General features: G+C 39.5%; 2 protein-coding genes and 1 gene segment (V, D, J or C); 1 reads left to right on the top strand and 2 right to left on the bottom strand.

Annotated features, from left to right (window-relative positions):
• Positions 1-16447, bottom strand: part of LOC130552029 (histone H2AX-like) — a 446303-nt gene that overhangs the window by 304480 nt on the left and 125376 nt on the right. The gene's annotated exons all lie outside the window — the stretch shown is intronic.
• LOC130551973 (uncharacterized) overlaps positions 1-16447 on the top strand; it is a 386856-nt gene that overhangs the window by 352247 nt on the left and 18162 nt on the right. The gene's annotated exons all lie outside the window — the stretch shown is intronic.
• On the bottom strand, positions 6665-8120 carry LOC130552011 (Ig kappa chain V-III region PC 2485/PC 4039-like). The segment is given in 2 exon segments: positions 6665-7957; positions 8061-8120. Coding segments are annotated over 2 exon segments (381 nt in total).

Raw genomic sequence — 16447 nt, 5'->3', positions numbered from 1 at the left:
TCCAATAAATTACTCAACGTACAGAAAATTAGTAAATGTTAAAGATGTGCATTGTTGTTGTTTTCATTGTGTTTGTGAATGTGTTGTGTGTTTGTGTCCTTCAGCTGGTCCTCAGAAGCCCTCAGTGTCTCTGCTGTCGTTCTCTTCTCTACAGATCTCTGAAAACTCAACAGCGCTGCTCTGTCTGCTCAGCTCTTGCTCTCCACAGGGGGCGCTGGTGAGCTGGACACTTGACGGGTCAGAGGTCACAGAAGGGGTTCACACCAGTGAAGAGAGTGAGCAGGACGGCCGATACAGCCGCAGTAGAATCCTGACCCTCAGCAAAGCATGCTGGGAAGAGAGAGAGGTGTATGTTTGTAGAGTCAAACACGATAAACAAGATTCACAATAGCAGCTGTGAGTGTTGATGAGTCGTATCTGAGTGTCAGACATCATTCATGAGTCCAGTGCAGCAGATCAATACTGAAAGAGAGCTCGTGTGTCAAACCACTGTGACATCTTTCAATGTGCTGTGTTTACTGAAACATTCAATAAAGCTTCTGAACATGTTACATTTGTGTCTAACAACTCGCTCCTCCGTCCTCCATCCTATGACCCGGAAACCGATCGAGCACAGCCATCTTTAAGGACGTCTCATTTCTCTAATTGCACTGGGAGGAGGCGAGGAGAGAGGAGGCTTTCTGAGGAGTCTTGAGCGAGGATACACATGTGTTTCCTTTGCGGAAGTGTTTTATCAACTAAACCTGACGCGCGTATAAATTCTCCTCCCCCTGCACATCTTTAGATCATATTCAAACATGCATAAATGTGATAATTAATCATTATATTATTATAAATGTTGACCTATTTCAAACAGTAGTTAATATTCATATAGTTCATATATTAATATAGTTAAGTATAACATACACTTGACATACCTTATATACATTTCCTAGCACTTTTAAGCATGTTTTAAACTAATTTTATTGTAGTGGGGATTATGACATTGCCTTTAAGTATGTATTTAACTTTGTTTTATATTTTCAATGTGCAATGTGTTCAGTCGTCTTTAATTGACGGCGCTTTGAAGTGACGCTAGAGAGAATGAGAATATGCCATTTCACATCTTTTAATTCCTCCGTCTCGCGAGAAAAGGAAGCGAGGAAAGGAAACGAGGATGCACAAAGAAGAATTGAGAAGCACCCAAGATAATAGGGCTCGCACGCTATTCTTCAGCAGCCCTACAAGTCAAGCGTTGATCAAATCGATCCGCTAATGAAAAGAGAGCGGGGTTTGGTGCTCTTCTTCTTATGTGCTTAAGGCCAGTTGACACCCAGCGTATCGGTGCATTACCGCCATCTTCTGCAAAACGTGTGAAGAATTTAAACGTCAAAGGTACGAAACGATCAAAGGTAAAACCGCTGCATCATTGGCCATACGTGAATCTGCCTACATTTCTAGTTTTAGTCCACCATGTTTTAATTCAATTAAACTGTAAGGACAGCGAATACTGTGACATGTTGTGCGCAATTTAACTTAGCTTATGTTTATGTGCTATGTTTGGGCATTTTATGTATGGACGGTTTCATCAGGGCCGAGTTGCATAAAGCACCTTAAGTGTAATATGTTCCCTTAAATGTGCCCTTAAATATACCTTAAGTTTTACTTAAATTATTCTCCTATTGTCTTTGGTAAAGGGAAATCACCCCTTAAGTGTCACACTTGATGGAAAAACTTAAGGTGCAACCGGGCACAGAGCCTGGGCCGAAGTTTACAACAGGTGTTGTGCCGAGAAATGCACCCCTGCCAGATTATGCACCTCCTTCAAAAACACGCTGTCCGATTGGATAATTCTAATCCCTCCCCACACCTAATCCTAACCCCTCCCCTAACACCTAACCCTCACCCTAACCATTGTGGGGAGGGGGGTGCATAATCTGGCAGGGGAGCATTTCTCGGCATTACACCGGTCTGTGTTTGCTTATCAGACCGAATAGTGGCTAGTAATATAATAATTTATATAGTATCTGTTTATATTAATATTTTATTGTAAGTCAATTGTATTAATTTGTTGAATGTGTCGTGTAACTTTGTCGCATTTAAGTGTAGTCAAGTAACGTTTTTTCCCATAACCCAAAATAATACTGGATAGACATAATTTAACTTGCTATGTAATATAATTTAATTATTTATTTTGCTTGTTATCTATTTAAGTTTGGGCCACAAAAGCGTGCATGCGCAGTAAGGTGTGTTGCCTGTTGGAAAAAAACAGCTGTTTTTTTGAACACGGTTTCGTTGAAATAGTCTATAGTATTGTATGTTTCCACTTCAATGAACAAAAAATATTTAAAACTAACCACAATCATATGATCACTGTTATTTTGCTTGTTTTCAGTATTTGACGAGATACATCAACAAACCGAGGTAGGCCTACTTCTCATAATGAAACAATTACTTTTTTAAATGTACACACTCATCTCTAACTTTTAAGATTCTACACAAACTTTTCATATTTGAGTTTATGGTTTGTATGTTCTTAATAGACCTGTGATTGTAATCAAATGTAAGTATTACATTAAGTGGAGTATATTGTAATTGCATACACTGTTCACATTGTCAGAACAATGGCCACCAAGGGTTTGCCTGATCCCAGTGCAGAGGATAGGGAAAAGGGAATTAGAGCTTGACATAGATGAAATAGTGGCTGATTTGCAAGAGTTACATGAGATATTTTGTCTCCCAACCTTTTAATAACAATGTTCTTAAATGTTTGCGAAGCTTAATTATTCTTTACTTGGGTCCAGGAGGAAACTGCTGTCAAGTCACAAGCTAAAAGAAACAAGAGAGATGTTCCAAGGATCAGATGGAAGAAAAGAGACCAAAAAGGGCTCTTGGTATATCCAAAAAGAGGGGCCAGTCAAGGAAAAAGAGGCAACTGTTCATGTCTTTCTTCTCAAAGTGTTCCTGGTCTTTCAAAACATACAGTAAAGTATTACCACTGTTATCATACGCAGGTAAATCCCGACCTTCAGTGGCCTGTGCATCAAAAAACAACCAAACATTGATTGATTGTGGTAAGTAGTTTGTGTTTATTACAGAATGTGAAAAATAAATACGTTTTATTTATGCACAAAAGTGGTTTCACTGACAAGTGTTACATTTTTTTAGTGTAAAATACATGTTTATCTAAATCATCAATGAGCCATGAAGTTTCTTCAGATATAGGCATCAATGCACAGTATGCTATTGGTAAGCTGTTTAAACGTTTTTGTTAATAGTAACATAATCATGAGCTTTAGGTAAATTAGAATACAGTTAGACTGTTTTCAATATTGTATGTTGCTTTTGTCTCAAGATATGCAGTTACAGCAGCTTCATGATGCTCTTAGCTCAGATGTTGAGGAAAGTATATTTGCTTCTAACAACTGGACTTTAAGGCAACTTAGTGTCCGGAAACCGTTGGATAGAAGCAAGACAAGGGCTCTTGGAAAGCTCGCTTGCCTCAGACTGGGTAGACTGCTTGTTATGTGATCACTGCAGACTGAAAGCAGCAGTGATAAGGTGCAAGGACTGTTTGCCGAAACCACACTACTGCAGCAGCTGTGATGAGCCATTCACCCTCAGGTGCTGTCCAAGAGACTTTCCAGCAACTGAGTTGTGATGAGCGGCAATGGCGGCTACATACACTTTCAGTGTGGATGGGGAGAGGTTAGTCTCCAGCACGGTCCCGATCGCACAACTCCGTGGGTCTTCTCTTCGAGAAGAGCACCAGGACGAGAAGAGGCGCCACTTGTTGGCGTACAGTCACCTAGCGGCTGGTGCCCTTGCCTGAGATATGGTCTCTACCACCGCCAGGGGTAGACCACTCAGGATCTCCTCGTTCCGTATCCTGCACAAGAGGTTGTAGCCCCTTCAGTGCGGGTAGCACATCCAACTACTCTAGGCAGTTGATATGCCCACGCAGGCGGGGGCCCGTCCAACGCCCCGACACTGCGTGCCCGTTGCACACAGCACCCCAACCCTGCAGGGAGGCGTGAGGCGCGTCGTGACCTGCCCGAGAGGGACCCCCGTCATAGAAAGGTCATTGAAGACCAAGGGGTTAGGGTGCGTCGGCAGAGAGGCATAATCACCATCCGCCTGCTGCCGGTGTGCCACGCTCTCTAGGGAACTCGACTCTGTAGCCAGTGTTGGAGCGGTCTCATGTGCATCAACCCGAGGGGTATGCAAGAGTTGCACCCCCGCCGAGGATGCCATCCCAGGAGCCTCTGAAATCGTTTCAGGGGGACCGCTGTCTGCTTGAAATGTTCCAGGCAGTTCAACACTGACTGAGTGCGCTCTGTAGTCAGTTGCGCTGTAATGGAGACAGAGTTGAGTTCCATACCAAGAAAGAGGATGCTCTGCACAAGGGAGAGTTTGCTCTTTTCTCGGTTGACCTGTGGTCCCAATCGATCTAGGTGCCGAAGCACTGGGTCCCTGTGTGTGACCATAACAGACTTCGCGAGTGTCAAAATGAGGCAGCCGTCGAGATAGTTTAGTACCCGCACACCTCTCTCCCTGACTCGTGGGGACAGGGACAGACCGAAAGGGAGGACTGTACTAATATGCCCGACCCTCGAAAGCGAACCGTATGAACGGGTGATGACGAGGGAGAATCGAGACATGAAAGTAAGCGTCCTTCAGGTCGATTGCCATGAACCAATCTTGACATCTGATAGATGCCAGGATATGCTTCTGCGTGAGCATCCTGAACGGCAGCTTGAGTAGGTGCCTGTTCAGGGTACGCAGATCTAGCATACCCCTTTTTGGGGAAGATGAAGTAAGGGCTGTAAAACCCGTTGAACATCTCGGCTAGAGGGACGAGCACGATCGCTTCCTCTCCAGAGGAGTGGCGACCTCGGCCCGAAGCACGGGAGCATCCTTGCCTCTGACTGAGGTTAGAGGATGCCCCGACACTTGGGCGGGCGTGTGGGGAGTTGGACCGCGTAGCCGAGACGGATCATATCCCGTAGTCAACGTGACGGTTTGGGAAGCTCTTGTCAGGCTCCCAGGGACCGAGACAGGTAGGCTAGGGGTACTTTCTGCTTCATCGACCTCCCGAGGGTGGTTCGATGGCTGGCAGTGCGGATCCCTCACCGTGGGGGGGCCCCCGGAGAGGAGATCGGCTCTGCTGTTTTATCTGCCTGGCGATTATGTAGCACAACGCACCATCGATTGAGAGTGCTTAGGCCGATGATTATCCTCGACATTGGGTCTCGCCTCAATGTTGATTTGCCGAACCCCGTCGTGTAGAGGGTGAGAGCGGCTGTGATAAACACTCAGAGAGACAGAAAACTCTTAGAACTGGGCTTTTGGATCGACCAACCAGCGATGGAATGGCTGGGGTCAGGACCGAAGGTATTCTTGATCTCCCTGGGGTCTTCCCATGAGGGCCGCCACGGCTGCGGCGGCTGTTAAGAAGCTTAACAGATTCTTTATATGGAAACGGTGCGATATAGCACATCAATCATCCCAAAGAACCTCTATAGAACCAGATCTTGGTTCTTCATAGCACATGAAGTGGTTCCCCTATGAGTACAAGGCAAGAACCACTTTTAATGCTATATAGCACCATTTTTTTAGAGTTCTGCTCGATTTTGAAAAACAATCTTTCAATTTATTTGTAATCATTTCCCACATTTAAGTTCCAGGTTATAATATGCACAATTTGAAACAGTTAAACAACTTTTAAGCAGTCGTGGCCTAATGGTTAGAGAGTCGGACTCGTGACCAGAAGGTTGCCAGCTCGATTCTCGAGCAAGGCACCCCACCCCCACCCGCTCCCCGTGCGCCGCAGCGACAGCTGCCCACCGCTCCGGGTGTACGTGTGTTCGCACACTACTCTCTGGATGGGTTAAATGCAGAGGTCACATTTCGGGTATGGGTCACCAAATCTGACTATTAGGTCACTTTCACTTTCAAATAAATGCAATCGTGTCACTCTCTGTGAACGATTTTAAGCGGACGGAACTGACGAAATCAACTGATGATTATCAAAATTACATTATAAACATCAATAATAGCTTTAACTTGTTTTTAACTTTGCAAATGACCATGGTAAACAGGATAATCCACGGCTAGCCATGCATTAAAGGATTATAAATGCAGTTTTGATGAGGCAACCACCCTTCTCTTCTCGTTGGGTGGTTATTCGCCTCCATGTTGTCATTTACATTTATACATTTGGCAGACGCTTTTATCCAAAGTGACTTACATTGCATTATATTATATAGTTATATTATTTTTATGTGCAATGTGTGGGATCAAACCCATGACCTTGGCGTAGGTAACGCCATGCTTTAAACATTGAGCTACATGAAAGAGTTGTACATTAAAATCCTTTAAAGTGGATTATCCCTTACTTAAATGTGATTCTCAATAGTTGTAATAGATGTGAAGAGGTTCATGTATGAGTAAATGTGAAATGCAGGTGTTGTGTTATGAACATGATCTCTGGAGACAGAGCTGATCTATTCTGAGTCTCTTCATCCTGTCAATGCAAATGTGATTTTCAGCTCAACACGCTCAGTGTCACTGTTTGATTGCTTCAATCGTCTGAACTGAAACACACCAGTTTCACTTCTGCTCAATGAAGACATTAGACAGATATAAAGTTATATGAGCGTTATATTTAAAATGCACAGAAACCTTTTGAATTTAACAAATGAATTATTCTGGCCAAATGATAAAAAATATAAAGTTTTTCTTTGCACTGGTGTAATCATTGAATTTTCTGGACATATTTTGTGATACTGATCCGCTGCTGTGGGTTCATCTGATCATCATTACATCTGTTGTCTAGCACTTTTATATGAGTTAAAAAACTGAGACACACACTTACTGAAAAAAAACATACGTCTGTTTAGTCGTTCATGTTTGTATATCCCGGTGGGGACCTAAACCTGAATACACACCAACACATGGGGACTCGTGTCAATGTGGGGATTAAAATTGAGGTCCTCATGGGCACAAAAGCTTATAAATTGTACAGAACAATTTTTTTAAAATCTAAAAATGCAAAAAGTGTTCTATGATCTTTAGGTTTAGGGATAGGGTTAGGGATAGGGGATAGAATATACAGTTTGTACAGTATAAAAAACATTACGCCTATGGACTGTCCCCACGGGGATAGTCAACCAAAGTCTGTGCGTGCGCGCATGTGTGCGTGTGTGTGCGTGTGCGTGTGTGTGTGTGTGTGTGTGTGTGTGTGTGTGTGCGTGCGTGCGTGTGCGTGCGTGTGTGTGTGTGTGGGGGGGGGGGTGTAAGGGTAAACCCTACGGTATGAGGACAAAATGGACATTTTTTGGTCAACATGAGGAAACAAGCTTATAAATCATACAGAATTAACTTTTTTGAAACTCTAAAAGAGCAGACAGTTGTGTGTGACTTTTAGGGTTAGGGGGTGGGTTAGGGCTAGGGAATATGATATACAGTTTGTAAAAACCATTGCGTCTATGGAATGTCCCCATAAAACATGGAAACCCAACATGTGTTTGCCTGTGCGTGTGTGTGTGTGTGTGTGTTTTGTATGAGCAGCTGCAGTATGTGTGAAGTGTGTCAGTGCAGTCACTGTTCAGTCTGACTGACGGAGGTTTTTGTTCGAGTCTTTATCACTGTGTCAACACCCAGCTACTGCCACTGTGTAAACTCTGACAGTAATAATCTCCTGTATCTTCAGTCTGAACTCCACTGATGCTCAGAGTAAAATCTGTGTTTGATCCACTGCCACTGAATCTAGATGGAGTTCCAGAATAGAGGCTTGTTGCGAGATATATGAGGAGTTTAGGAGCTTCTCCAGATTTCTGTAAGTACCAGCTCATTCGGGGACCATGGCTATCTGTGTATACTCCACTGCTGACTTTACACTTTATTTGAACATGTTGTCCTGGTTGAACTGCTGTTGTTGATGGACTCTGAGTAACAGTGTACTGTCCTCTACACTCTGAAAGAAACAACAAGAATGAAATATAAGACAACACTGAAACAAATGAAGATTTCACTCTTTAATGAATGAATAATCGTGATAAAAATGTTACTACACAAACCTTGAGCAAACACTGTGAGCGTCCAGATGAAGATGATGCTGAAAGTCATTGTTGTTTTTTGTGTTGATGAAGATTGTGTTGTGTTGTGTTGTGTGTCATGAAGTGTTAAACTCACAGCACTATAAACACTCTCAGATCACTGAAGCATGTGATCACAATGCAAACTCACTCTCTACATTTACATCATTTACATCCACACACACTGTTTTCATTTCTGCACATTGTTTGTAATATTTAAATAACATTGTTTTACTGCTGTTTAATTTCATGTGTGTTATTTATTGATCAGGTGTTTTATGGATTGACCTGTGATGTTGGAAGTGTTATTGTGTGTATACACTTGTGTATATGGAGGAGTGACAAAGTTTATCGGTTCTCTTTAAATCTTTGAATGTTTTTCTTTGAATATTATGACTTTGTTCATTGCCCCATCATACTTTGAGCATATGAATCTCCTGTAAGTGGAAATTCTGAGGAATATTCTTGGAAAAGCAGACATCACATGAGCATTCAGTAGTGAACTATAAATCATCACTGAATCATCTGTTCGAGTTTAAGTTTGGGGTGATATTTGTATACACATATTAATATATATACAAGTATATTCTCATTTTAAAATCTGTTAATATTTAAGACATATACACAAAATGAAATCAAATGTAATGTGTGTGATGTGTGAATGTGTGATAATGTGTAGAGATGTGTTTGTGATGTGTTTATAGTGCAGTTACTGAAGCGTTCAGAGGTTTTTGTACAGTCGCTCTATTAGTTTGTATCACTGTGGTTCACTTTCGGCAGCGGCACCAGACTGGATGTTGGAAGTAAGTAAATAATTCAATTTTAATATTAATACAACATATATCTGCTTTTAAATATAAAAATCAACTATGAACTATAAAATGAGATGACTGTTTCAGCATGTTTATGTGGTTTAATAAATCACTTTCAAAAAATTGCACAGTGTATTAGTGCATTTTCAACTTTTAAAACAAAACCTCTGAGTTTTATTTTCTGCATTAAATTGTGAGTAAAAAATTAACTGTGTTTAATGATTTATTGGTTTATGTGAAAAGAAATAAATAAATGTGTGCATTAATATGGATTACAATTATTAATGAAATTGTATTATATGCAAAACTTCCAACATATACTGAATTTTCTGATTTTGTTTGGCTCATCGTTTTTTAATAGTACATTTGTTTCCTGTGCAATACAATTGATAAAACTTGCATGTTTGAAATAAAACATCATTTGTTATATATAGAGAGAGAGATTTAGATTTGATAACCAATTATTTGATAATTATGATTATTTTATAAACTGTTAATGTTACATGTATTTTATGTTTATTATCTCGATATTAATACTTAAATGTAATAAATATATGTCATAAAGATAATATGTTTTCTACATTGATGATTTAACGTTAGTTTTCCTTTGATTGTAAAAGTGTTTGTAAAAATTGTGCATACTGTCTGAACATTCAGATCAACATGAATGAAGTCAGTAGACTTTATTGTGTATTCATTTATTATTATGATCTTTTATGTTTATCATGTAGTGAGTGAAGTTGTTTGTGAGTTTCTGATTATTGTGTGTTTGTCAGGCCTCACTCCTCCTAAAGTGAGCGTCCTGCCGCCCTCCAGTGAAGAGATCTCCACAAAGAAAACAGCAACACTGATGTGTGTGCTCAACAAGGGTTTCCCCTCAGACTGGAGTGTGATGTGGAAGGTGGACGGGAGCAGCAGATCTCAGGACAGCAGTGTTGGGCTCCTGCAGGAGGGCGGTCTGTACAGCTGGAGCAGCAGTCTGACTCTCTCTGAGCAGCAGTGGAGCTCAGTGAACTCAGTGAGCTGTGAGGCCAAACACAAAGATCACAGTCATACAGTCACTGGAGAATTCAGGAGAGATGATCCGTGTTCACACTAGACTTTAGTCATTCACTGCTAATTGTGTTTCATCAAAATTCAACAAATAAAATAAATTTTAATCTTTATGTCTTTACCTCATTTTGTGTTTTTGAAAGATCAGGGCTGCGTTTCCTGATAACGTTGTCTCTTAGCGTGCTACGAAGACTCTGAAGGTAAACCTTCAGTACAGTTATAACTTTTTTAGGCGTGTTTCCCGAACTATACCTTAGGAGGTTACTTTATTACAGCCCATGTTACCAGGTGCTGTCCATGGCTGTGGTGATGAATTAATGGATATCAATCGTTCGACAATCAATTATTCCCTCTATACAGGGACTGGTTCACTGTGTTATGTGAGATAGTAGTATTCTTTATAACATAAGCACTTTAGAAATTGGCATGGCAAGTTTATTTATGTAGCACATTTCATACACAAGGGCAATTCAAAGTGCATTACATAAAATGATTGACAAAGAGAAATAAGACGTATCTTTAAAATGCTAATTATTTAAGATCACAAATACAACTTTAGATTTTAAGAAACAATAAAACTGCAATAAAATTGATTAAAAATGTGAGTTTTTATATAAAAAGAATAAGAACAAACGAAAAAGAAAATAGAAACAGAAGTGCAGTTGGTAAACCAGCACAGAGCTCAGGTTATGAATATGAGACCGCGTTGAGCTAAACAAGTGTGTTTTTAATCTGGATTTAAAAGCTACTGTTGGTGAACATCTGACCAGCTACAGGTGGCGTAATGGCTAAACGCTGACTCGCCTTGTTTTGAGTGAACCCTTGACTTTTTGGTTCTGGTCAGAATCCTGGCAGCAGCGTTCTGTATGAGCTGCAGCTGTCTGACGGTCTTCTTGGGAAGATGTGTAAGGAGTCCATTACTGTAATCCACCCTGCTGGTGATGAAAGCATGAACTAGTTTCTCTAAATCTTGGTTTGAGACAAAACAACTGATTCTGGTTATGTTTCTGAGATGTTAGTAGGCTGATTTGCTTATTGCTTTGGCATGACTGCTGAAACTAAGGTCAGACTCTAAACTGACACCAAGATTTTTTATCTTACTTTGTGTCTTTAGACCTCTTAAGTCAAGGTACGTGTTTACCTAGTTAGTTTCATCCTTGTTACCAAATACAATGACTTCAGTTTTGTCTTTATTACTGATAATTTAAATAGTTGAAGCTGCATTTATTAGGACTCATAGGATACAAATAAACCAAATTGCAAACTAAAACCAACCATGGATTTTATTTAATTGTGAAATGAGTGTAGCTGAGAAGGTTTCAGGAAACACACATTGACGATAAGGTGCAGGTTAAGGTATAACGTAAGAACGGCATAGCGATAAGAAGGATTTGGGAAACGTGGCCCAGAACATCAGCTCACATTTAATAAATGAATGCCACTCAATAAACCATGAACAACACCTGCAGGTAGAGTAAATTATATATTTAAAAAAATCTCATTTAGAGCCTCAACTATGTAGTGATCATAGAATATGTTGTTATTTATTTAGAGATGTTGAACTACATTCACGTGTCATTATTTTACGAGTGTTTTAAATGGAAGGTAACAAGAGAGAAAATCACTGTTGTCCTGTTTGTGTGTACCACTGACAACTATTCTGCAACAAGAGTTTCAGTATATACTACATGTTCATGAAGTTCTAGAAAATACAAACTCAACTATTTGTGAACTCACCATAACAAATAAACAAGTTTGAAAAACTGAGTACAATCACCCCTGAATTAAAATGCTGCAAAAACTCAGTCAGTGTCTGTCCAGCACCTCTATTCCTGGACTTGAAGATTGTGATTGTGAAGAGCGTGGTGTGTAGCGATCCAATGCATCAGAAAATTCATGCTGCAGGTTCGTTGTGGCTTTTCTATTTAACTCTGCAAACACCTTCAACAAAAATATAAATATAAAACTATAAATATTTTTGAAAAACAGTTAAAATACTTATGAAAATACCTTTACAGATATTAATATTACTGTTAACTGCCAAATTCAGAGTTGATAATTGTGTGCAAACTCAAATAAATACTGCACTATAAAGTGTTAATTTAGTTTAACTAAACATAGTTAAACAAAATTTGTAAGACACTAAAATTGCATTTTGAAAAACAACTACACAAAAAGGGATATTTTCAAGTGTCGTGATGGAATAATTGGTTCCGTGAAAAAAACTAAGATCCATTAACTTTTTTTGATGAAAGTCGTGGTCTGTCTCTCTTCTCTTTGTGCGTGGAGATGTGGGCAGAAAGAATAGGCAAGGATCAAGACTTGCATAAGATAATGGATTATATTTTAGTTTAAATCTATTGGTCTGACAGATGTGCATTACTTTTGTAATTTACCTGCTGTAAATGATCAACATGCAACCAAAATGCATTTTCTGTGTTAACTCGAAATAAAGTAACTAGGCTACAACATTTCAAATTTAGACAGTTAAAAAAGTTTTTCATACAATCCCGGGACCATGGTGGGACAATATCAAAATTATAATGTAAAATTATAATAGTTTCTCATTAGTCAAAACAATACATTCAGGGACAATTATTGCTTGCATGAAAACTTACCATGTTGTTTGGTCTGACTGCATCCTCCATCGTCACCTGAGCCACATAATCCCAGAGCGAATTTTGGCTGGTGCACATGCTTTGATCTTTGTTGCTTCTGCTTCTTCTCTTTTCTGCTCACAGAAAACTTCCGCTCTCCTCTGCCTCTCACTGGTGTAGTAACGTCATTGCTTCCATTGTTGCTTACTTGATTGTTTTAAGTTAATGTCACTCAAAGCGATAAGTAAATTGCCGTTTTTCGCTCTACAATTATGTGTAACTTGATAAAAATAAGTAAACAGTATATATTTTGACAACTGAGTAGAGTTAACTTATTTTATGTAAGTCAAGACAGCTATTAGATTTTTAGATTTATTACTCACCCACATGACGTTCAACATGTTTTAAGACCTCCGTCTTCAGAACACAAATAAAGATATTTTAGGTGACATCACGAGAGCACTTCCACGCATGCGCATTCGGTGGGGGCAGACGCCGGCGTTCGGACTGACAACCCAGAAGAGCAACTCTGTGTTTACAAGCAGACGCACGCTGTATCTAAGCTGATCTTAGCAAAATGTCTGATGATTTCGATATTGAGGAAGACTTGCACTTTTTCTTACCCCACCGAATGCGCATGCGTCGAAATGCTCTCGTGAATGCGCACCATAGACTGACAAGACAAAGGAGAATGTATCGATTAAAGTCGTTATTTTGGTTTGTTTTTCGCACATATAACTATAACCATGATGTCTATGAGCAGGCCTGGAAATCTCTCGGATGTCACCTAAATATCTTTATTTGTGTTCCGAAGATGCCGGGAGGTCTTAAAACATGTTGAACGTCATGTGGTCATGACGTTCAAACTTGATTGTGGGATGAGCTTACCCTTTAACAGTCAAAAGGTTTAGCTAAGAGCTCTCCAGACCAAACTTCTGAACATATATGACTTACAGACGATATACTTAAACAATGTCTTCTTTAAACAGATAGTTCACCCAAAAATGAAAATTCAATCACGAATTACTCACCCTCAAGTTGTTCCAAACCTGTATACATTTCTTTGTTCTGTTGAACACAAAGAAAGCTATTTGGAAGAATGGTAGTGACTGAGATTTCTAGGGCAATATTGACTACCATAGTAGATAAAAAATACATGGTAGTCAAAGGTGCCAAGGAACGGTTTACTTTGCTAAATTCTTCAAAATATCTTCTTTTGTGTTCAACAGAAAAAAAAATAAACAATAAGGTTTGGAACAACTTGAGTGTGAGTAATTGACCCTTCGCGTGGAGTTTGATTGACAGGCGACCGGACCAATCATAACTCCGATATTATGCGCCCCCTGTTGCTATACGCCATTTTGTCCGACAATCAAACCATAGAGTTTAACCGGCTGCACATTATGCGGTTTTAAAAAAGTCCATCGCGATTGTTGCTGGCCGTCACACTGTACGAATATGATCCCATCTAAAAGTCATCTCACTGTGGAATCTTAGTTGTCATATTCATAATGTATAACAATTAAGACTTCTTAAAACTGACTCATACAAGAAGACTTGTCCGGAGATTTACCTCATAGACTGACATATTATATCATATTATCCGCGCTGAAGGACTGCATCTCATCAACATTGCCAGAATTTTATCGGAGGTAAAACTTGATCTTTCTGGTCCTAATCACAGTTTCACCCGTTGCTTGAACGTGTCAGAAAGCAATGGCGCTATCCAGACGTTATGTCGTTACAGCAAGCACAGTATCTTAGGCTAGAGCGTCGATCTTTATTTTGTTTACTTTAATCTGAGTAACTTTCACATCCTGAATATTTACTTCAAATGCATATTGCAGACTTTCTTATTGCTTTTGGCTGAAAGTACATGTAATTTTTTTCCATAAATGATTATTTCACGATAAATATTCTTTGGCGCAGTGTGAGCGCTTTGGCTGATGTCGGACATAGCAAAAGGGGGCGGGCTTTGCGAAGGGTCAATTCATGACAAAATTTTCATTTTTGGGTGGAGTATCCCTTTAAGATGTAACTATAAGAACTTACCAAACATGAGTTGAAATTACTTGGACCATCACCGAGCTGAACAGGTAGGCCTTGGTGTACAAGTGTGTGCATTGCCGTCACATCTGGTTTCTAGAAGTGGAAAATTAAAATCACAGTTTAAGATTATGCACTCAAAAGTTTCAGTACAAACATGTTTGTCAAAGGGTATATAAAAATAATAATCCTGTTTGTTTGACAGTGACAATCCAGCAAAAAGTTATTAATTGGGATCTAATGTCATGGTCCTACCTTCTTGTTTATGAATTTCTAGTCATGTGGCAGGATCGGGACAGAGCCCTTAGCTTTTATGTGGAGAGAATCATATTATTGTCTATCTTAACATAATATGTCATTGGCCCCGCCCCTCTCATTTCATGTATTGCCTCCCTGCCGTGTCTTATGTTCCACACCTGCCCTCGCTCGTTATCCTTCGTTTGTCTTACCTATAAATGCCCTCATGTTTCTTTGTCCTGTGCTCGTGTATTGTACTGTGTATGTACCGTGTACGTTTATCTAGTGCTTACCTTATGTTCTTCATGCTTGTATGCCCATTCATCGTTCCCGTACTTACCCTTGTGTCTGTTAGATCTGTGAGTGTTTCCCGTTTGCCTTTTTGCTTTTACCTCGTGTCCTGTTTTAGATTTAGTTCTGTTTCTTGCCCCCTCGTGGGAAGTGTTTTGTTTTGATTTCTTGTTTTGTTTCCGTGTATGTAGTTCCGGTTATGTTTTGCACCCCATCGTGGGTTTTTGTTTTATATATTAAAGCATTGTTCTAACAACTCTTTACCGCTGCCTGCATCTGGGTTCTTCCTCCACTCCACACCCATTCGTGACATCTAATTAATTACTAAAGTGATTGAAGTGATAGTTTAGCAAAGAATGAAAAATCTTTCATGAATTACTCACATTCAAGTCGTTCCACAATCGTAAGACCTTTGTTCATCTTCAGAACACAAATTACGTTTTGATGAGGTCCAAGAGCTTTCTGACTCCTCCATAGACAGCAACACAACATCCAATGAAAACAAAGAATGTTAGTAAAGACATCATTAAGACATCCATGTGAATCCAGTTGTTCAACCTTCATTTTATGAAGCAACTATGCTTATCGTGTGCAATAAAACAAACAAAAAAAGACTTCATTAAACAACTTCCACTTCCAAGTCAGTCTTCAACACTCATCCATGAGAGCATACAATGCATTCATGTGGAGCTGACGTAGAACACCGGCTTATTTGAACATTTAATGTCTTGACTAACGTTCTGCGTTTGAGTGCAAGTTTGACTTTTTAAAACTGAATTTCTTAATTTGTGTTCTGAAGATGAAGTGAGGTCTTACGGCTGTGGAACAACTTGAGGATGAGTAATTCATGACAGAATTTTCATTCTTTGGTGAACTATCCCTTTAAAATGAGCTGTCACTGTTGTCCTGTTTGTGTGTACCACTGACAACTATTCTGCAACAAGAGTTTCAGTATATACTACATGTTCATGAAGTTCTAGAAAATACAAACTCAACTATTTGTGAACTCACCATAACAAATAAACAAGTTTGAAAAACTGAGTACAATCACCCCTGAATTAAAATGCTGCAAAAACTCAGTCAGTGTCTGTCCAGCACCTCTATTCCTGGACTTGAAGATTGTGATTGTGAAGAGCGTGGTGTGTAGCGATCCAATGCATCAGAAAATTCATGCTGCAGGTTCGTTGTGGCTTTTCTATTTAACTCTGCAAACACCTTCAACAAAAATATAAATATAAAACTATAAATATTTTTGAAAAACAGTTAAAATACTTATGAAAATACCTTTACAGATATTAATATTACTGTTAACTGCCAAATTCAGAGTTGATAA

This window comes from Triplophysa rosa, linkage group LG3 (assembly GCF_024868665.1).
Source record: "Triplophysa rosa linkage group LG3, Trosa_1v2, whole genome shotgun sequence".
In the NCBI taxonomy this organism is placed as follows: domain Eukaryota; kingdom Metazoa; phylum Chordata; class Actinopteri; order Cypriniformes; family Nemacheilidae; genus Triplophysa; species Triplophysa rosa.
Note: the sequence above shows the minus strand (reverse complement) of the source record. Positions and strands in the feature narration are given on the sequence as shown.